General features: G+C 41.1%; 1 protein-coding gene and 1 pseudogene across 1 annotated transcript; both read left to right on the top strand.

Moving 5' to 3' along the window:
* Window positions 1–12,692: 12,692 nt before the first annotated feature.
* LOC147896711 (uncharacterized) lies at window positions 12,693–13,760 on the top strand (annotated as a pseudogene).
* Window positions 13,761–16,768: 3,008 nt separating this feature from the next.
* LOC147896710 (sucrose synthase 4-like) lies at window positions 16,769–22,651 on the top strand. The gene is made up of 15 exons (XM_087381360.1): window positions 16,769–17,550; window positions 17,703–17,835; window positions 17,945–18,096; window positions 18,385–18,577; window positions 18,683–18,801; window positions 18,881–19,097; window positions 19,199–19,294; window positions 19,498–19,671; window positions 19,973–20,089; window positions 20,225–20,391; window positions 20,488–20,712; window positions 20,915–21,236; window positions 21,389–21,633; window positions 21,776–21,914; window positions 22,453–22,651. The coding sequence occupies exons 1-15, from the start codon at window positions 17,447–17,449 to the stop codon at window positions 22,513–22,515; spliced, it is 2,466 nt and encodes an 821-aa protein (XP_087237486.1). The 5' UTR covers window positions 16,769–17,446; the 3' UTR covers window positions 22,516–22,651.
* Window positions 22,652–22,953: the final 302 nt, after the last annotated feature.

The raw sequence follows: 22,953 nt of genomic DNA, 5'->3' as shown, positions 1-22,953 counted from the left end.
GGCTGACCGCACTGAGCATAGATGGAACATTTCCCGGGGTAGCCCACTCTTGGGTTGCGGGGCCCGTTTGGAGCCCTAGATGATCCCAAATGGCTTTGGGCCGATTTAAGACCGTAGGTTAGTTGCTCTATTTTGTGCCACGGTTCTATCGTGTGATCGGTGACCTATTTTGGGATTGACCTCGGGTCAACCATTTTGGGGGGATTGGGTCGGCGGTCTCCCAGTTGGGTCTAACCAACTATAACTGGTGGCTATATAAGAGCAAGCCCGTGAAGCCCATATTCATCACTGGCTACAGCAACCTTGATTCCTTAGCATCTAGCCTCCGTCCTCTACTGTTTCCAGCACGCCATCAAAGCTTCTCACATAGGAGCGAACAGCTGGCAGGTACAGGTAGCACCATCTATTGTACCAGTTTTACAGTAATCAAATTTTTGATTCTACATACTATCTACTTTTCTCACTTGCATACGAGATCCTGTTATCTGTTGAGCACAAACGTTGTATTATTTTCTTACACTATCATCCTAGGGGTATTTTAGGGAAACCAAGAGGCTTTCAAATTGCCCTAGAGTCTTGTTTTATGTAGGCCACAATTCATTATGCACAACCCTACATGAATTATATATAATCTGGCCAAATTCATGTGATTTCTTGACTGGGGCTTTCTAAACCACAATCAATTGATGTTGATGCCAAAACATCCTGACATTCATGAGTGACATCATGGAGGGCAAACAAAGACCTTTCCAAAAAGCTATGGGGTAGCATTTCATTCATGCTAGAGTTCCATAATTGTGGTTTCACCTGAATTAATCTCTGGCCAAGGCACCTTTATCAAGGCTTTCAGTCCCTTCTTGCATGCCAAAAATCCCAGCTATCATACTAGGGGTATTTCAGGGAAACCAGGAGGCTTTCCAAATAGCCTCATAGTCCTGTTTTATGAAGGCCGTAGTTTAGCATGCAGAGCCCTACATGAATTATAATATGGCCAAACTCAGGTGACTCCTTGACTTGGGCTTTCTAAACCACAATCAATTGATGTTGATGCCAATGTTAATTGATACCCATACGTGGGTCTGTAAGCAGTTATGGGACCGGGCTCTATTCACGGGCTCTATTCATGTTAGAGATTTGACTTGGATTTAAATCTGACTAAGGTGCTTTGAGCAAGGGTTTTGGGACGTTGTTCCATGCGAAACATCCCAACATTCATCTGTTAAGTCATCAAGGGCAAACACATACCTTTCTAAAAAGCTATGGGGTAGCACTTCGTTCATGCTAGAGTCTAAATAGCACTAAAGCCCTATTTTATGTAGGCCAAAGTTCAACATCCACAATCCTACATGCCAGAGTTCAGCATGCACAACCCAACTCAGGTGACTCCTTCACTCAGGCTCTCTAAATGCCCATGGAGCCACAATCAATTGATGCTGATGCATGGGTCTATAAATGGTTTTGGGACAGCGATAGATACATGCCAGAGATTTGACTTAGATTGAAATCTGGCTGAGGTTTCTTGAGTAGACTTAGATTGAAATCTGGTCGAGGTTTCTTGAGCAAGGGTTTTGGGACATTGTTTCACCCAAAACATACTAACATTCACCAATGACATCATGGAGGGCAAACAAAGACCTTTCCAAAAAGCTATGGGGTAGCATTTCATTCATGCCAGAGTTCTACAATTGTGGTTTCACATGAATTAATCTCTGAGGGCAAACAAAGACCTTTCCAAAAAGCTACGGGGTAGCATTTCATTCATGCCAGAGTTCTACAATTGTGGTTTCACCTGAATTAATCTCTGGCCAAGGCACCTTTATCAAGGCTTTCAGTCCCTTCTTGCATGCCAAAAATCCCAACCATCATCCTAGGGTATTTCAGGGAAACCAGGAGGCTTTTTAAATAGCCTCTGAGCCATGTTTTATGGAGGCCGTAGTTCAGCACGCAGAGCCCTGCATGAATTATAATCTTGCCAAACTCAGGTGACTCCTTGACTCAGGCTTTCTAAACCACAATCAATTGATGTTGATGCCAATGTTCATTGATATTTATACGTGGGTCTTTAAGTAGTTATGGGACTGGGCTCTATTCATGTTAGAGATTTGACTTAGATTGAAATCTAACTAAGGTGTTTTGAGCAAGGGTTTTGGGATGTTGTTCCACGCGAAACATCCTAACATGCATATGTTAAGTCATCAAGGGCAAACACATACCTTTCTAAAAAGCTATGGGGTAGCACTTCATTCATGCTAGAGTCTAAATAGCACTAGAGTTCAGCATGCACAACCCTACATGCCAGAGTTCAGCATGCACAACCCTACTCAGGTGACTCCTTCATCAGGCTCTCTAAATCGCCATGGAGCCACAATCAATTGATGGTGATGCCAATGTTCATTGACACCCATACATGGGTCTGTAAATAGTTTTGGGACTGCGCTTGATACATGCAAGAGATTTGACTTAGATTGAAATCTGGCTGAGGTTTCTTGAGGAGACTAAGATTGAAATTTGGCTGAGGTTTCTTGAGCAAGGGTTTTGGGACATTGTTTCACCCAAAACATCCTGACATTCATCAATGACATCATGGAGGGCAAACAAAGACCTTTCCAAAAAGCTACAGGGTAGCATTTCATTCATGCCAGAGTTCTACAATTGTGGTTTCACTTGAATTAATCTCTTGTCAAGGCACATTTATCAAGGCTTTCGGGCGCTTCTTGCATGCCAAAAATCCAGCCATCATCCTAGGGGTATTTTAGGGAAACCAGGAGGCTTTCCAAATAGCCCTAGAGTCCTATTCTATGTAGGCCGCAGTTTAGCATGCACAACCCTACATGAATTATAATCTCACCAAGCTTAGGTAATTTCTTGACTCGGGCTTTCTAAACGACAATCAATTGATGTTGATGGCAAAACATCCTAACATTCATCAGTGACATCATAGAGGGCAAACAAAGACCTTTCCAAAAAGCTAAATTAAATACCATTTTTGCCTTAGTGTCATGCACATTCGTAAAAAAACATGCTGCTAGGTGTGTTATCCGATCGAGTACTTATGTGATGGGAATGCCACTTTGCATGTAAGTCAATTCCACCTAGTTGAAGGTGTGTGCAAAGTATTATGCCCATCGGATATGCTTTAGAAAGCCCGAGTCAAGAAATCACCCGAGTTTGGCTAGATTATAGTTCATGTAGGGTTGTGCATGCTGAACTATAGCTTACATAAGCAGGACTCTTGGGCTATTTGGAAAGCCTCCTAGTTTCCTTAAAATACCCCTAGGATGATAGCTGGGATTTCTGGCATGCAAGAAGTACCGAAAGCCTTGATAAAGGTGCCTTGGCTAGAGATTAATTCAAGTGAAACCACAATTGTAGAACTCTGGCATGAATGAAATGCTACCCCGAAGCTTTCTAGAAAGCTCTGTCTTTGCCTTCTATGATGTCACTGATGAATGTCAGGATGTTTTGGGTGCAACAATGTCCCAAAACCCTTGCTCAAGAAACCTCAGCCAGATTTCAATCTAAGTCTGCTCAAGAATCCTTAGCCAGATTTCAATCTAAGCCAGATCTCTGGCATGTATCGAGCGTAGTCCCAAAACTATTTACAGACCCATGTATGGGTGTCAATGAACATTGGCATCAGCATCAATTGATTGTGGCTCCATGGCCATTTAGAGAGCCTGAGTGAAGGAGTCACTTGAGTAGGGTTGTGCATGCTGAACTCTGGCATGTAGGGTTATGGATGTTGAAGTTTGGCCTACATAAAATAGGGCTCTAGTGCTGTTTAGACTCGAGCATGAATGAAGCCCTACCCCATAGCTTTTTAGAAAGGTATGTGTTTGCCCTTGACGACTTAACAGATGAATGTTGGGATGTTTCGCGTGGAACAACGTCCCAAAACCCTTGCTCAAATTTCCTTAGTTAGATTTCAATCCAAGTCAAATTTCTAACATGAATAGAGCCCAGTCCCATAACTACTTACAGACCCACGTATGGGTATCAATTAACATTGGCATCAACATCAATTGATTGTGGTTTCAAAAGCTTGGGTCAAGAAATCACCTAAGTTTGGCTAGATTCTAATTCATGTAGGGTTGTGCATGTTGAACTGCAGCCTAAATAAAACATGACTCTAGGGATATTTGGAAAGTCTCCTGGTTTCCCTGAAATACCCCTAGGATGATAGCTGGGATATTTAGCATGCAAGAAGGGACCGAAAGCCTTGATAAAGGTGCCTTGGCCAGAGATTAATTCAGGTGCAACCACAATTGTAGATCTTTGGCATAAATGAAGTGCTATCCCATAGCTTTTTGGAAAGGTCTTTGTTTGCCCTCTATGGTGTCACTGATGAATGTTAGGATGTTTTGGGTGCAACAACATCCCAAAGCCCTTGCTTAAGATACCTCAGTCATATTTCAATGTAAGTCGTCCTAGATTTTTACACAATTCTTACAACACTTCATAGCTGCTCAAAGATTTTTCCTTGTGGTACCAATTTAGATTTCAAAACTTCATCACATAGATTTATCTAAGACATAACACTAGCCAAGGGTTATCAATGTGGCACATGGTTAACTCAGCCAAGGGTTATATCAATTAACACAAAATATGCGTATATACTTGGTACAAAAGTGTCAAATCCATCAAATAGTCCAAGCTCCGAGGTCAAAGTGCACTTACCTTCCACCACCATACAATAAACCATGTGTTACAACAATATAGCTTAATCGGGGAAGACATGTAATGCCTATGCTTCCTGGCTTGTTCTCACTTTACCTAGGAACCAACACATCCCTCCAAATTCTAAAGTGCCAAAATTAATTAAAAAGGGGGGAAGTCCATGGCCAAGAGTGATGACATTTAAATTGTAGGAATTTATTAAGGGGGGTAGTCCACGCCCAAGAGTAAAAGCAACTTAATTGAAATTATAAGAGGGGGGTAGTCCACACCCAGTACAAAATTTCCATTATTTTATATAGAAAATAATTGAAGGATAGTCCACGCCCTTGTGAAAACAAGCTGTAACTTTCTTCCTCCCCCTTTTTAAAAAACAATAATAATAATCAAGGGGGGTAATCCACACCCATGATTAGCACTTAATTGAAATAATGAAGGGGTGTTATCCACACCCATGATTGGCACAAAAGGAATAAAATTTAGTAATCAACAAGCAGAAACTAAATGCAAGCTCCAAATTAAAAAGAAACTTGTAATTAATTAGTTAATTAGAAAATTAATTAATTACAAAGGAAGGAGAGAGAGAGAGAGAGAGAGAGAGAGAGAGAGAGAGAGAGAAGATAAGAATAGGTAATTAAGTAATTTAATAAGAGAGTAAGTGAATAAATGAAATTTATATTCTTTTAATTAAACAAGGTGAAATTTTTCAATGGGCCTGCCCTTCGGAATTGAGAAAAGGAAGCGTGTCGATTTAAAGTGTTGTGTTTGTATGCACGACCATGTGGTTAAACCAATATGTGAATGTCTGTCTTGTGTGCATGTCGAGTTGGTTGTCATTGCACTAGATGTGGTCAATTCCCATCCCATAGATTGTTGTGGGTCCTTTGCTTTTCATGAACATCCTGTGGTGGTTCATGAAGTCTTATAGCCATGCCATTTTTACTGAGGATTTGTTCATGTTAATGTTGAAATCGCCCGGTGCATATGTTGTTGCAGATTGTGGAACGAGTTGCATGAGATTGTGCATTGAACCAAGTATGGAGTCTAGTTTTGATTTGGGTGATCTGTATGTGTTAAGTATTCCGAACTTTTTATCTCCACTCCTTTCGAACATAGTGAGTTGATCTGGCTCTTGTCAATCTCGATGTGACTCTCCTGGATTAGTTTCAAATTTGGTCTGTAGAAAGTAGTAATACCCACCCCATTGTGTCTACAAACGTCTAAAAGCGGTGGAAATGAAACTGCATTCATAGTAGTTGTTTTGGTCTCTTGCAAGCATAGTATAGCTGTTTTTTCCAGAATCTCCGAGCTGGAAATGTCTTCTGCATGATGAATGAGGGATCTTGTGTTGAGTGTTAGAACTAGCGAATTCTTGTTATCTGTATTGGAGATATCATCATTTTCGAATGGCCACTAGCGTGTGTCTCTTAATCTTGATATCTCTTCTGTAACTGAAGGGTCAAATCTGATGTGCTTGTGCTCCAACTTTGATGGAAGAAAGAGGTTGGAGGGCTCACGTACACGCGATAGCACAGTGTAAACTAGTCCGTGCACATGTATCCCTTTTGGGTCAAATTTGCCACGTGCCACTTGCCATGTTGCTCGCTCAACTCTTATCAGGTTATGCAAGACTGTTGGAATGAGGTTGAGAAGATCATCTAGAGTGTCTAGACCGCCTGATAGGTTTGTTCCAGGGGTAGACTATGTGATGCTTACAGATTGCGGGGAGCCTTCTTGCTACAGAGAAGCTATGATGCGTGAGGATCAACGCAAGTGGGAGTATGCTATGCAATCAGAGATGAGTTCACTTATGAAGAATAAGACTTGGGACTTGGTTTCTTTGCCACATGGAAAGAAAGCATTGCCATGTAAATGGGTCTACAAAATGAAGGTCACAGGTGATGATGTGCCTAGGTACAAGGCCCGTTTGGTTGCTAAAGGGTTCAAGCAAGAGAAGGGTGTGGACTTTGATGAGATATTCTCTCCGGTTGTGAAGATGACCACACTTAGATGCATGCTTGGACTAGTGGCATTAGAGGATATGGAGCTTATGCAGATGGATGTCAAGACAGCTTTCTTGCATGGGGATTTGCATGAGGAAATTTACATGGTTCAGTCGGAAGGCTTTGAAGAAAAGGGCAAAGAGCATTTAGTTTGCAAGCTGAAGAAGAGACTCTATGGTCTTAAGCAAGCACCTAGAGAATGGTATCAGAAGTTTGATGCTTTCATTCGGTCCCAGGGTTTTAGAAGGAGTGAAATTGATCACTGCCTCTACACTAAAAGGGCTAAGGATAATAGCCTGATAATCCTGGCACTATATGTGGATGATATGCTATTGGCTAGCAAGAATACTTATGAGCTAGATGCATTAAAGGCCAAGTTGCATGAGGCCTTTGATATGAAGGATTTGGGATTTGCAGGTCATATTCTTGGTATGCGCATCACGCGTGATCAGAGTAGGAAACTCCTTTGGCTTTCACAAAAAGAGTATGTTACAAAAGTATTGCAGCGTTTCAATATGGAGGGGGGGAAGGCAGTGAGTACTCCATTGCCTCCATATGTGAAACTGAGTCATACAGATAGTCCCAAATCAGATGAGGAAAGGGCCATGATGGCCAAGGTTCCTTATGCATCAGCAGTTGGGAGTCTTATGTATGCTATGATAGCTACTAGACCAGACATTGCATTTGCAGTGGGAGTTGTTAGCCGGTATATGGCTAATCCAGAAAAGAGGCATTGGGAGGCAGTTAAGTGCATCATGAGGTACATGAAGGGTACCAAGGAGATGTGCATTTGCTTTGGTAAAGGAGACATGCGTGTACTTGGGTACACAGATTAAGACCAGGGCATGTGGATAGTAGGAGATCCACTTCTGGTTATGTGTTCACCTTTGTAGGTGGTGCAGTGTCGTGGATGTCTCGCACACAGAAGTGCATTGCTTTGTCTACCACAGAGGCTGAGTATGTTGCAGCCACAGAGGGTTGCAAGGAGGCTATATGGCTTGATCGGCTAGTGGGAGATTTGGGGATTCATACAGGTGTGCCGACATTGCATAGTGATTCCATGAGTGCTATTCAGCTAGCACGGAATCCGGTCTTTCATGCAAAGACCAAACACATTGAGGTCAGGTACCATTTCATCAGGGAGGTACTTGAGGACAAGCGCATAGAGCTTGTCAAGGTTCATACAGATGATAACCCTACAGATATGCTGACGAAGAGTCTACCTAGTCAGCGGTTTGAGTATTGTCGTGTATTGATGGGCATTGGATAGTATGCTCACTAGTTGTTCTCTCTTAAAGGCACATTGTCCTTTAAGTGGGAGGTTGTGGGGGTTAAAGGTCACTGTGCCTTTACCCCAGTTATGTACAATACTCAAACACACATATAAATGAATGAAAAAGAAGATTAGGGTGGTTCTGCACCCACCAAAACTTGTGTGGCTCTCTGTCTCTCTCTCTCCTTCTTCCATTCTTGCTTCCGTTGAGAGCACTCTCAAGTATTCTCAAGATGAATGCTTAGTCTTCCGCTGTGCATACCCTCTGTTGGGTCATTTCTAACACAAACAATGTCCTCTTAGGCCATGGTATTCAAGCAAAAGAGACGTACTTGAATGTTGCTCATTTCTAGCTACAGTGGCATGTGGTTCTCAAGACGTTGCTTGGCCTACTCTATAAAAAAAAACAATGGCTGTACTTGTCTCCTTGAAGCTACTGATCGTCTCCAATGCAACTACTTCAAATAACTTGGATGGTGCGACAATTCAAAGATTGTATCGCCCTTAGCATCAGATTGCAACTTTTTTAAGAACTTTTTGTGACGATGGTTAGTAAAACAGAACTTGTGATGAAGTCTAGAAATCCAAACAAAAATGTATGTTACTTCAGGTTGTGAGCGTACTTGAGAAGGGAGGAGGTGTGCAGGGCTAAAAAGGATACTCTACCTAAGCCCATCGTTGGCGCTGGGAAAAGGCGTTTTATATATCTATATCAGAAGCCCATTGTAGGCTTCCCCAGAACGTTCACGTTGGGTAGAGGGATTTTTTTGAGCAGTTGGAGGCGGTGTGGATGCGATAGGTGAGCCCTGAGCGTAAAAATCAGAGAAGATATGGGTGCCAAATTTCAAGCGCCTTGTACGTACATACGGTCCCCCGCAAAATACTCGTAGCCCGTAGCTCCTAAATCCACTGGCCAGCATTCCATGATAAAGCAACTATGTCCAGATAGCCGCGACAAAATTCCACCGTCCGATCGGCAACGCCGAACCTCAATCATCGATCGGCTTAAAGCCCATGTCATCACATGGTCCCGAGGAGCGTCCGATGAAGGAAGGAGGCTGCTTTAGTGGGAATCAAACTATTGAAGTTTTGTATTTTCTGGTAGCTACGTTGAATCCGTTCACGTTCTATAGAGCTTCCCCTACCTGCTTCTTGTTTTGAATTTACATTTGTGCCATAGCTCCCCTACATAATTCCGTTCTTTGCATTCTGTCAATGGATTGGAGGCACCAAACTATTTCTTTGTCCACATGTGAGAAAAGATCAGCAGAAGGTTGCAGAGAGCAAGAAGGAGAAGAAATCATTGAAGACGTCATATCAATCAAGTTTGCATAAGAAAAATATACCATGTGTTTTGAATTTAAATCAGCTCATTTGCTTTTAAATGCTCTGTTCTTTCCGTTTCGCTAGCAGTCTTTAATTTTTTGGAAATTGTACACAGCTAGTCATTCTCTGCCTTCGACCTGCAGGAGGGTACTTTTTTAAAACTCCTCGCTTGTCTGCCTATTGTACCAAGCACAATGGTTGTTGTCATGTATTGATAATATTATAATTGGTTCGGGATGCACATGATCTTTACCAAACTTTAGTATAGAGTGCTTGTTACACGCTAATGCAGTCATGGTTTGCAGCACTTTTCATATGATGTAATGCTATTTCCAAGTACTATCAAATAAAACAAACATGTGTGACACTTGATATCTTTTCTTTAAACTGTGTCATGCAATCATTGGATTATTAAATTGTCTTTTGAGTAGTGGTTATGTTGTGTAATTGCTTCTCTTCTTATGTTGTTTAATTGTCTTTTTCCCTCTTAAACCGTAAATGAAGTACTTCAATATTTTATTTAAATAGTGCATCTTACAATTTTAAAGCAATTACCTTCATAGTAGAATTTCATAATGACTTCTTACATTATTTTTTTTGGTGCATTTCCAGCATAAAAAAGGTCATGTATAAAAATAGACTCGCACGATGATGCATCCTCAAGCCCACCAATCAGAGAAAGGCTATCCAATGCACCTCCTCTACATAGTAGCCAATCTAGTGCTAGTCCCATTGTGCCTTTAGGTGAAGACTTTGTTGCCGAAGGAAACTCACTTCCCACACTTTATCTATAGACCTACTATTTGAGTTCATAAGACATCGTTTTGCCTTTGAGTGCAAGCTATTAGCTAAGTATGGCACATTTAGAGCACGAAACCCAAATTACCCCATATGTATTCGTGCGGACTTAACAGATTGTCGCAACTGTGACACCATAACTCTTGTTGTTCCTCATGCATTTGTGGAACAATATAGAGATTATCTAGAGCTTGACTGTTTCTATCGCATTGAGGGAGCGACCATGCTACCAAAGGCCACTGGGGAGGGTGGGACAACTAGCTCTCTCTACACATCAATGCCACCACTGCAGTCATCTGCGGGGAGCCTTTTGAGGGTACTATTGCTTTTCTTCCAAAGACAACCATTGCATTATATTTCCCTTGGGCTTCATCAACTATAAAGTATGGATTGGGCAATATTTCCAGTGTAGCTGGGACGATTGCATTTGTCGTGATCAAGGTTGACTCAAAGGGTGGCTCCAATGATCAAATTATTATTGACGATGGACCTCGCAACGAAGATAGAGCAATCGTAAGTCGATTGAACTAATTGTACTTGTTCATTGCCACCTTTGTGTTTATTCTTGCTACATTCCTCCTAAAGAAAGTAATGCCACTTTACTTTACTAATATTGTTTCTTTGAGTAGTTGACCTTTGTGAATGAGTGTAGGAGTGTACAAGCATAGCTTATTCAAGAATTCCATGACAATGGCATAGTGATGCGCACTCTCAGAAACATCTCATATATGTGTGCTTGTGATTCATTAGGGTAAATGGTAAAAGGTCTTATTTAATAGCATGCTATGAGTGTGAAACCGCATGTGAGTGAAGGGACTGATAACGATTAGGAACTAGTTAGAAAAATTTGAGCATGGCTTCGATTGGCAACTTGGAGAATTGTCTCTCCTCTAAGGCAATCTAATCTATGCTAAACTATGCTAAACCAACCGTCGAAGCGAAGAAAAGCAATAAATAATTTCTTTTTTTGTGTTCATTTTAATGTGTTGGGGTTTAAAAGGCTTAAATATGCAAAAAAGGGGTTTTGATGTAGAGGCTAAAGCTGCATGTGAGAGAAATGAAGAGCAAGTATCTAAAGAAAAGTTAACATTTTTCAATTTAAAAGATGAATATATATAAAAATATTATCTCACCTTCAAAATGTGTTTTTGACTTTACAATATTGGGAGACATTCTTGAAGGCAATCAAAGGGAGGAACTATAGCAAGTCTTCATCAACCAAGTCTCTGGGCTAAGATATGGTCGAAGGGTAATATTTGATTAAATTTTTCTAAATGCCAATGTATTCATTTGCTTCATACTCTAATCCATATTAATTTCTTGCTAGGTCCATGGTATTTCGCATTTCATTGGTTTAAATGGCTAGCTCGTAGATTATGAAGTTCTATGCACAGCATCTTTGAAGGGCAAAATTCTTATGGAAGACAGCTCAGATATTGCAGTACAGATTAGAGGGTCACATGTTGATGCAGTTTTATGCCTGGAAGTTCCATTCATAGCACTCTACGACGACATCATACGCATCCGTTCAATGTTGCTAGAGCTTAAGCCCACTGGCTACTTTACCGTAAATAGCTCTGGACACATCATAGCTTTTGATGTTGAGTGACAGCAGTGAAAACATCTTTGTCCTTTCAGTTTGTTAGTTTTGACTATGTGGAAAAGACATCATTGCGTGCATTCAACAATTTGTGCCAAATAACACCTACGAAGAATTGCTCGACATCTTGTGCGCATCGATTGCAACATCAATAGTGTTGCCAAAGTCTCCATGGTTCCTCTTTAGTAGAATCCTTCGCGATGTACAACCCAACTCAATTACGCGACATGATATTGCATTTCTAGTCACTATAGGGTCATCTTCTCATTCTTTACTTTATGATTCGCTTGTTCATTTATCACAAAAACTTCAAATTCTATTTGAAGTAGTTCTAGTTAATGATACAAATCTAGTGACACTTTTTAAGATTGGGGTGTCACCAATCATCCAACCTCTTGTAATCTTACTTGATGAGACAGTAAATCCTACAACAATCTATCCTCTCTTTAACAAAAGCAAGAAAAGAAAGTATGTGTTATGGACAACTGAGGAAGAAGAACAATTGAAACAACTGGTACATAGCCTCATAGAAAATTCGGAAAGGGACATAGATTTGAAGTTCTTGTTAATGCCTACATCAAGCAACCATTCTGTTGCTACAATAATGAATAAAATCTACAGGCTCAAAGGCAATCTAACAACTTCGTATGAAAAAAATCCACATCCAGAGCTCAGGCCAATCAAAAGACAAAAAATCATGTCAGCATCAGGCGAGGAACAAACACAAATCAAACAATCCCTCATATCAGGAAGAGAAACCGCAAAGAAACTGAGACAAAGAGACTTCGCAAATGAACAATACAAAATTAAAGTCAGTGATAGTCCACAGTATGTATGTGTCTGCTGTAACACACTGAATTTCAAAAGAAAATTAACATCATTGACAAACAACAAAAGGGAATTCCTGTAGTTACATCAAGCCATCTCATACGAAACAACAGATACCAAGCACTGTTTGTGTAGTTTTTGTTCAAAGCAAATTAGAAGGGAACAACTTTCAGCATTTAATAGTGCGAGCATGGGCATGTCCAAACAAACTCATTATGTATCTTCATTAAACAACATCAAAGCACACCTTATATCAATCACGATACCATTCTCCCAAATACGGGATCTATCATATGAGGGGCAGTATGGAATACGAGGAAGCATTGTGAATGTCTTTGCAGATGTAGATAGGGCACAAATAGTTCTACCACGTTTTATTGACGATACCGCAATAGTCATGGTTTCGTTACATCATAAGTTAGGGTACAATCACATCTACGTATGCAGGCTAGTTTGTCTCGCATTAACAATGTGTGCATTAAATGAGCTATTACCGACACCATTGTATGAGAAAAACAAAGTAAAGTTGAACTCAAGCTGGTGGTTGCAACATGTCATTGAGTTGCAAAATATTTCTAGCAGGGGCAACATCAATAGCAACAACAACGGCATTCAAGAAGAAATTGACGTAGACATAGACATAGACACTTTGGTGCACGGAATTTACACAAGCCAAGAAATAATTGATTTCAAGGATAAAGTCATCAAAGTTGCGCCTTCTGAGGGTTACTCCCCACTGGGTTTCTTCAAAGACAAATACTACAAAGAGCTTGGCTTTCCTAATTTGTTTTTTGGACAACCTAGGAAATACAAAATTTCGGCGAGCACATCATATCAAAGGATTGCATAGTGGGAATTAAAAAATATTGATTGGAGATTTGCGCTTGCAATTAAAAACTTATTCTTTAAAGCAATGAAAATAATGACAAGACAAGTATTGTCGTCTACATGGGTGAGAATGCGAAAAGGAAAGCTACAAGGGAGAAGTCTCTGTGCTAAAGATGCGGTCGTTGACACAGACATTGAGAGAATGCTGCAATCAAACATCGGGTACAGGGACTTTGTGTGCTTGCGAACATCAATGGACTACAAAAATAAGTTGAAGAAAAACCTCTTTGCAATGATACGTCAATTGGGTGCGCCGACATTCTTCATCACACTGTCAGCAGCGGAAAGGTTATGGGATCCATTGATCATGTGCCTTAAAAAACTACGTAACCCTATATCGACATTGCAAACTCCAAAAAACCCAGCATAGTTATGTGGCTTGATATGCTCAGACCCTGGTGACAATAGCAAGGTATTACGTCCATCAATGTAAAGCAATAAAAAAACTACTACAAAAGGACAAGACGATCATAGGCAAAGTAACGGACTACTTCTTCGTAACAGAGTTCCAAAACAGAGGAAGCCAACATGACCATGGACTTTTATGGATAAAAGGTGCACCATCTTTATTCAATTCCACAACAGAATAAATAATAAACTTCATAGACTCGTACATAACAATTGATTTTTTTGGTTGTTTTGTGTGTAGTTGTTTTGTAGCCACTACAAAATTTAGCCAAGCAAATTTCAGTCATGGTGTGTCGTCTATTCTTATACTTTGTGATAATGTCATCACAAAATACTTCGGTGTCATCTAGATGCATTTTCTCTAGTTGTTTTTGTCGTTTTAGTAGTAGAGTGCGCTCGTCTGATTCACTCGTGTTGATGTACGTGAACTCCCTAGTGCTACTTGTAAGTGGTAGGGAAAGTGCAATGTAAACTACTTGTTGTGCGCTAATGTGTTGTGCATTAAGAATTGTGTTTCCCATCCTTCGTACCCTTTCATTCGCATGAGCTCCCGTCTGGATGCATTGTGTCAACGCATTGTTAACCGCAATAGTCGTAGCTTTGTCAACTTTTGCCATGGATGACGTACAATATGTTGCAGCCTTGTGTGAGTTACGTATGAATTGTACATCCGTATTTGCATTCCATAGCGTTGATATTTTTGGATTGAAGTTGTTTGTGTATATATCTTTGGGGTGGCGGCGGCGTAAGTATACTATTGGTTGTGTAATTTTATATTGAAGTGCATACATGTACTCATCGTTAGTGAGGTTGAGTTGTTTTAAAAAAGTTTCGAAGTTTATATTTAATGTGTCTAGATCCTGTAGAGCGTTTGCGATTTTTTTGAAGTTGGCCGTGTGCTGACCATCATTGTCATCATTGGTGAGAGGCAGTAAGATAGTGGTTTCTCTCATTGGCGGTTTAGGAAATCCAAAACGGCATAGCTTATTTCTCTTTAGACACCCCTTCCTATGCTTATGTTTCTAAATTTCTTTCTTCGGAAGATCGAGTAATGTAAAAAAAAACCAAGGATAATACGTTTCAACAACTACAACCAAAATAAGGACCTCGAGAATCATTACAGAGAACTTTGCTTGTTGTACCTGCCGTTCATATTGAAAGAGCATCAACCAGACAAACCAGATGGTAATTGGCATGACTTGTACATGGTGAACAAGGCGGCAATAGAAAATAAAAGAATAAATTTTAACAAAACCATAGTACCCTTGAATGAAAGACTTAAAACAAGCATTGAATCGGATACATGATCATCATCGACAATTGAACAACCTACACCGCAACAATACGATTTGGCATTGGACATGAACATACAACAAAAGAAGAAAACAATTGCTACAACAATGTGTAAAACATACGAAATAATGGAGAACAAGGACTACCATATGAACTATATCGAAAACTAAACTGCCAACATTGCAGTTTAATCGTCGACGACATTGCACTAAAGAAGAGAACCAGCCCAATGAAACCAATCAAACGATTTCTTTCAGGCAACGCAGGAACAAGAAAAGCATATGTACTACTGCTACTCGTACAAATGCTGCTTCGACACTACACACACAAGCAAACAAATAACATAAACAAACCAAGCTGCTAGCATACACAGACAAGGCGGCATATAACATAGGAGGTTAACAATACACTCCGCACTTCATCTGCCCTTGCTGATAACAAAGTACATAGGTTTATCTCCCAAAAAACTGCAAGTGCTCGCAACACTATATTCAGAATTAGAACTACTAGTCATTGATGAGATTTCATTGGTAGGACAAAACACAGAAGATGATGGACATCATCTTCTGTGGGGACCTTTGCCAAGCAAGCCCAACCAAAGACAGTTGGATTTTCTTAGAAAAAACGGGAGAATTAACACCAGCAAATACCATTTGGAGAGAGCACATTATATACTACGAGCTCAGGCAGCCAATGAGACAAGAACATAAAGAATACATTCAAATACTAAACGGAATACGAGTGGGTAATTAGACAATGCAAGATTTCGCAACTCTAAACAACCATTACCATCGGCAACCAAAGAGTAAAGAACACACTCCACATTTATTCTAACTAAAAGATAAACACAATACTGATGTTTTTCACATCCTCCAAGGAAAACCTCATTTGCTAAATGCAATAGACATAAAACATAACACATGCAACAAATTAATAAAAATACCAACTGATTCAAAACACACAGGAGGGCTTCACTGGCAACTACGCCTGAAAGAGGGAATGATTATCGAAATTTTGTTTTTTTTGAAGAAATTATATTCTTCCTCCATCGTTATCAGTGCGATGCATTTACATTTTGAAAACACCCCAAAAAACCATAGGCGGTGCCCCTTTCTTCTCTAAGGTTGTAAACCTTAAGACACGTGGCATTAGATGTCAAAGACACGTGGCAGGATAAGATTAAACCTCGGTTAAGTTCATCAGCCAGTGTGCAAGGATAAGGACACATGGTAGATAAGGCTGGTCAAGAGTGGCCCCTTTACCCTATTTTTTGGCTTTCATAAATTTTAGGCGATAGAAACCTCCAAAGGAAAAGAGACGTCAAATAAAATAGGAGTTTAAAAGGATAACGATCGTCGATATCTATGTGTTTTGTGCACGTGCTGAAAATCAATGAGTAGCTAACGCGTGGCAAAAGTGGTGTTCCAAAACTGCCAGGGAAGCCACGCACGTGGCAAGCATCCGGGGGTGTGAAGGGGGGACGTGGCAACCGCCTGGCTCGCCACGTGAGAGATGGTGAGGAGGACGTTCCGGGTTTCCCGGCGAGTTTCTAGGCGGTGTTCAGAATTTCTCGGGACTGAAACTTAAACTTTCGTTGGATTTTTGCAATACGGATTTGAGGACGACTTGGATTTGATCATGGATTTGTTTGGGGAGGTCTCATTCAATCTCCGCTGGCTCTTCTGAAAGCTGGATTGGATTGACGTGATTGATGGTCGAAGGGGTTTATCGTCTCCAACAGTTTCATGCTGTTTGGCTTCGAAAATTTTCCTTGTGGTGGTTTTGGCACCTGGATTTGTCAACGTTTTCCCTGCAGCTTTGAACGATCAATCAAAAGGGGTCTTGAATCCGTTCTCTGCAGCCCCTGGATTGCATCATTGATGGTTGAAGCGAGTGAGGTTTTGGGTTTTTCGGGCAAATTTTGAGTCTCCTGTCGGTGGAGGGCATTCCGTCCGGTTCAATTTCACAAACCGATCCAGTCCCGTTTGATGTTTTTGGGTTGCCGTCCTTGATCTTGCATTTCATCATCTGTGTTTATTTTCATTTTGGGGTTTCAAAACGGAAAATTTCCGGATTCAACACATTCCGGCATCGATCCCTGCTGCAAAACAATCCCGGCTTTGATTCAAAAGTGCTTCCACCCTTTTTGGATTCGTCCTCCCCTGCCGTGGATTATGTTTTCTTTGCGTTGTTTCCAATCTTGATCACGGCCCTGCTTTCCATTCCTTGATCGTAGTCCTTCGAGTTTCGCATCCAGCCATTCCAGCTCTCATGTACGTCTGATTCGCTCTCATACTATCGGTTTCAAAACCTCTGTGACGCTCAAGCTCATCCTACCTTAATTGACCTGCCTCTATGGGTAAGCCCAAACCCGTCCTTGGGCGCTCGCCTAGCATGCGCGATCGTGTGGAAGACTCTCTAAGCGAGCAACGAAATCAGCTGCTGTCACTATTTTCCAGGTACGTTGATGCTTAGTTGAACACTGAGTTACAAGCAGTCGTGATTGAATCTTGAACCGGGATCTTTCCTTGCTCCTTGCCTCTAGAGTAAAGTCTGCAGGTTGGCTTTGCCACACATTAATTTGAAAGCTGATATAAAATTCATCCTGTAGATATGTTGCCCAAGGGAAAAAAATTCTGCAGCCGCACCAAATTTTAGATGGTCTCGAAAACGCTACGCTTGCTTGTGAAGGAAGTAGTAAGCTCAAGGATGGAGCTTTCGGACTCGTATTGCAGGCCACTCAGGTGCGCAGATCGACTACGGAGATCAAAATCCGAAAATATTTTTTCCTTCGTTCTATGAATTTTGATCAGCTTCTGCAGGCACAAATTGAAATATAAGTTACCTTAACAGGAAGCAATCGTATATCCGCCTTGGGTAGCTTTGGCAGTGCGACCCAATCCTGGCGTTTGGGAATATCTCCGTGTTAATGTGGACGAATTGACGCTAGACCAGCTCACAGTCTCGGAGTATCTTGAATTCAAGGAAATGCTTGTTCATGAGCGGTGTGTAAACTTCTTTCTCCTAACATAGCTCATTTTCTTTTCAGAAGGATCGACGGGTAACTTTTATAATACGCCTGGCTGTACAATGAGCAGGAACGGACATTGCTCGCAATGGCTAAAAGGAAATGCACGTTTGAAGACAATTGGCTAATGTCTTATGAAAACACCTAACATTTTATTTGGAAACGATCGAGAAAAATATCCCCTTTTATGAGTCTGCTGCCTGGTTGACTTGGTTGAATAGGCTAGCCGAGCTTGCTGGGTCTTACATGATCAACCTAGATGCAGGACCAAAGATCCATATGTCCTGGAGCTGGATTTCGAGCCGTTCAATGCGTCATTTCCTCGGTTAACCAGACCATCTTCCATTGGAAACGGAGTCCAGTTTTTAAACCGGCATCTTTCCTCACGACTATTTCGAGACCCAGAAAGTATGCAGCCTCTGTTTGACTTCTTGCGAGGCCATAAATACCAGGGAGAGGTAAATGCTAAGACTATTGAAAAGGCGGTTTTTAGCTTGAGCCAAAATGGCATCAACTTTTGGCTGCTTTTACTGATAATTTATTCTTTTTGGCCAATTCTCCAGAGATTAATGTTGAACGAACGAATTCCAACTGTACAGAAGCTTCGAGGTGCCCTGCTTAAAGCAGAAGAGCAATTGCTTAAGCTTCCCAAGGACACTGAGTATGACGAATTCGCTCACAGGTATGCTGGTTTTGAAGTCTCTAACATTTCATATAATGACTTTGTACTCCTTAATGAGCATCATGGAATCATTTGGCAGTTTGCAAGGACTAGGCCTCGAAAAGGGATGGGGAGACACAGCCGAGCATGTACTGGACATGATACACTTACTCCTTGAGATACTTCAAGCACCTGATCCAGAAACTTTGGAGAAATTTCTAGGGAGAATTCCCATGGTCTTCAATGTTTTAATTCTATCACCTCATGGGTACTTTGGACAGGCCAATGTCCTTGGACTACCAGATACAGGAGGACAGGTCAGTGACATGTTGTTTTATGTGAATGTATGTTTTCTTTTACTATATGTCGTGTTAAAACAAACAGAGAGCTTATTTATACGTCCCTGCTGTGGTTTTAGATTGTCTATATTTTGGACCAAGTAAGGGCATTGGAGAATGAGATGTTAGACAACATCAAGAAACAAGGACTCCACGTAGAGCCAAAGATTCTCGTGGTACAAATCTAACGGGACTTGTATAGAATGGCTTAGACTTGCAATAAAATTTATATGGGATCTCTTAAGTCTTATCCCCCTTGTGGAAAGAATACAAGTATGTTTGAATGTGAATTTTAGAGGCATGGTAGTAGTTTTTGTTCCAAATTGCAGAAACCAATGCTGATGGTGGTTTGTTTTTCATCTTTGAAAATCTGATATAGGTAACTCGCCTCATTCCTGATTCAGAAGGAACGTCATGTAACCAACATATTGAGAAAATAAGTGGCACACAGCATTCAAGGATCTTAAGGGTGCCCTTCCGCACTGAGCAAGGCATATTGCGCCGCTGGATATCTCGTTTTGACGTCTGGCCTTACCTGGAAAAATTTGCTGAGGTATAAGTAAACTTCTGTTCAGCTGTCAGCTTGGTGCTCTTTCTTTCTGACGTAGACACACTTCCATGCTTGAAAAATGTTCACACATGCACCTCTGACATTCTTTGGATAGATGTAGGTGTGTTCACAGGACTCTGCATTTAAAAGGTGAAGAAAGGAGGAAACTATACTTTACTGAGATGTGTATTGATTATAACCGATTCATGGATGTGAAGGTTAACTACAATATTAATGTGTCGGGGCTAAAACTATGAATTTTCTAGTCACTTTAGAACTAAATTTAAAGTATGATTAATGACAGGACGCAGCAGGTGAGATTTGTGCAGAGTTGAATGGTCCACCTGAGTTGATTATTGGGAACTACAGTGATGGTAATCTAGTTGCGTCTCTGATAGCACACAAACTCGGAATCACACAGGTAAGCTTAAGTTTTCTGCATATGCCAAACGGTACTTCGACTCCTTTTGCCTCATCAAAGTTGAAACATTGAAACATTGCATAGTGCTTCTGTTCTGTGACTTATTATGGAGTTATGCATGTGCTGGCCTTGCAGTGCAACATCGCACATGCACTGGAGAAAACCAAGTATCCAGATTCAGATATTTATTGGGAGAAGTTCGAGGAGAAGTACCACTTTTCCTGTCAATTTACTGCTGATCTTATTGCTATGAACCGTGCTGATTTTATCATCACTAGCACTTACCAGGAGATAGCAGGAAGGTGTGTAGAAGCCAGAGTTTTCTTGTTTTAGAGTGATCCTTTGTCATAAATTTCTTTTAAACACGAACTTACTTGTGAGAGCTTTGTTGTGACCAGTCAAGACACAGTTGGGCAATATGAAAGCCATTCGGCTTTCACTCTTCCAGGATGCTACCGTGTAGTCAATGGTATCGATGTCTTTGATCCAAAGTTTAACATTGTCTCGCCAGGAGCAGACGTAAATATTTACTTCCCATACACAGATGAAAAGCACCGACTAAGAGCTCTTCATGAGGACATCGAGGAGCTGCTATTTAGCCCAAATCAGACTGATGAGCATATGTCAGTTGCACAAAACCTTCTCTCACGTTGGCATGCTTTCACACACACACACACACACACTTACACACACACACGAAAAATGTGGGCAACGAAAGGGGGTCCTCTTTGATTGCCCACCACGCTTTTTATTCTACAATAAAACAAAAGAAATTTGGGTTTCGAAAAGCCAAAAGGGTGCTTATATCTGCTGTTGATGTAACAGAGGTTTTCTGGATGATCGAAAAAAGCCAATTATATTTTCCATGGCACGCTTAGATCGTGTGAAGAATATGACTGGACTTGTAAAATGGTTTGGTGAGAATTCAACTTTGCGCGAATTGGTGAACCTTGTAGTGGTGGCTGGTGACATCAATCCAGAGAAGTCAAGGGACAGGGAGGAATTAAAAGAAATTGAGACAATGCACAATCTTAGCAAAGAGTACAAACTTTTTGGTCAGTTCAGGTGGATATGTGCACAGAAGAACCGTGTAAGAAATGGGGAATTGTACAGATATATTGCAGACACAAGGGGTGCCTTTATACAGGTTTATCAATCTTCTTCTACTTAGTGTATACATCTTCTGTTATGTTCGCATACCGTTATGCATGCCGGGACTTTCTTTTTTGTGCACACTTTCAACATATGCACTTCACCTAAAAAACTGCATTTTTTGAAGCAAGTATATGATCCATGCAGCCTGCTCTTTATGAGGCGTTTGGACTTACCGTCGTAGAGGCCATGACATGTGGACTTCCAACGTTTGCAACTAGCAAAGGAGGTCCTGCCGAGATCATAGTGGATGGAGTTTCTGGTTTCCACATCGACCCGTACCGTGGTAGCGAATCTAGCGCGAAAATCGTACAATTTTTCGAAACTTGCAAAAAGGATACGAGTTATTGGAACAGCATTTCGGATGCTGGATTGCAGAGGATTTACGAACGGTGGGTTGATTGTCGGGTATCATACGGTGGCGTGCTCACTGCTGTCTAGTTGTTTCAGTCTTTGACGCGTAATGATTTCGCCCGGTGTTCACTCAAGTCACACCTTTCTTTTTTCATATTAACTCAGCTGGATTCACTGCAGGTATACGTGGAAGATTTACGCCGAGAGATTGATGACGCTTACGCGAGTTTACGGATTCTGGAAGTATGTCTCCAAACTTGGCAGGCGTGAGACTCGACGTTACCTTGAAATGTTCTACATTCTCAAGTATCGCGATCTGGTAAGTGCAGTCATCACATTGATTGGAAAGAAAGCTTGCTTTATTTCTCTGCCTGCGTTCTCACGTTCCAGTCATCTAAGCGTTCAACGTTCTTAGTTTCTTTCGTCGCAAAAGCCCAAATTCCTCTTTGTTGTCTTCCAGTTTTCTTCTTCTAGTTTCTTTCGTCGCAAAAGTCCAAATTCCTCTTCGTTTTCCTCCAGTTTTCTTCTTCTTCTTCTTCTTCTTCCTTCATTTTTCGTCGTTTCAGAGCTGGACTTCTTCTTCTTCTTCTTTATTTTCTTCGTTTGTCGGAAAGATCCCTGCCATAGCCCTGCATTCAGAGCTGGACTGTATGATTGCAAGAGTGCGTGCAGTTCTGTCCGAAAGACCCATATTCAAATATTTGCAATCGAATCAAAAGTGGATTTGGGAAGGAATGATGTGGGTCGATCATTTGATAAACGCTCATGTTGAATCTCGATTGCAAAAGCATAGATATGGATGTGTGAAGAGATTGAATGGTGTGGAAATTGAACTCTGATGGTGGTTGTGTGGACAGGTGAAAACCGTGCCTCGTGCCATCGAAGAGACGGAGGTCTCAAATGCTCCCAACGGAAAATAATAAGCTCACAACGAGAGTTACCACTTAACTCGAAACATGTAGATGCCCTGGCTTTTTCATATTTTTACAAGTAAAGGTGCCAGCGACGTTGAAAGCACGTCAACGTGACACTTGGCACCTCATACATCAAGTGACTCATATAGCCGTTCTCAAACAAATCTTTTGCCTTTGCTCTCTCTCATTGGGTCCCACTTCGTGTGTGTGTGTGTGCGCGTGCGCGCGTGCACGTGCAATGAAAACGTGTGCTAGTCTGTGTGTGCAGTGGCACGTTTTCACGTTTGTATGCTCATACATTGCACGGCACAGACCCACACATCGATACACACAAACACATAACTTTCTGTGCTTCGAAATTCCTTCTCAATGGTGCAAAAGAAAGAGAGGCTTTTTGTGTTGATGTGTATGATTTGCTCCGTCTGTAGATATGAGACATCTCCA

This window comes from Dipteris shenzhenensis, chromosome 11, assembly GCF_047967505.1.
Source record: "Dipteris shenzhenensis isolate YYH24624 ecotype China chromosome 11, Dip_SZ_1.0, whole genome shotgun sequence".
Taxonomy (NCBI): domain Eukaryota; kingdom Viridiplantae; phylum Streptophyta; class Polypodiopsida; order Gleicheniales; family Dipteridaceae; genus Dipteris; species Dipteris shenzhenensis.
Note: the sequence above shows the minus strand (reverse complement) of the source record. Positions and strands in the feature narration are given on the sequence as shown.

Coding starts and splice junctions, on each gene's coding strand:
- LOC147896710 (XM_087381360.1), top strand. CDS start 17,447: ATGGGTAAGCCCAAACCCGTCCTTGGGCGCTCGCCTAGCATGCGCGAT. Junction 19,098..19,198: donor TACCAGATACAGGAGGACAG/GTCAGTGACATG, acceptor CTGTGGTTTTAG/ATTGTCTATATTTTGGACCA. Junction 21,915..22,452: donor TTCTCAAGTATCGCGATCTG/GTAAGTGCAGTC, acceptor TTGTGTGGACAG/GTGAAAACCGTGCCTCGTGC.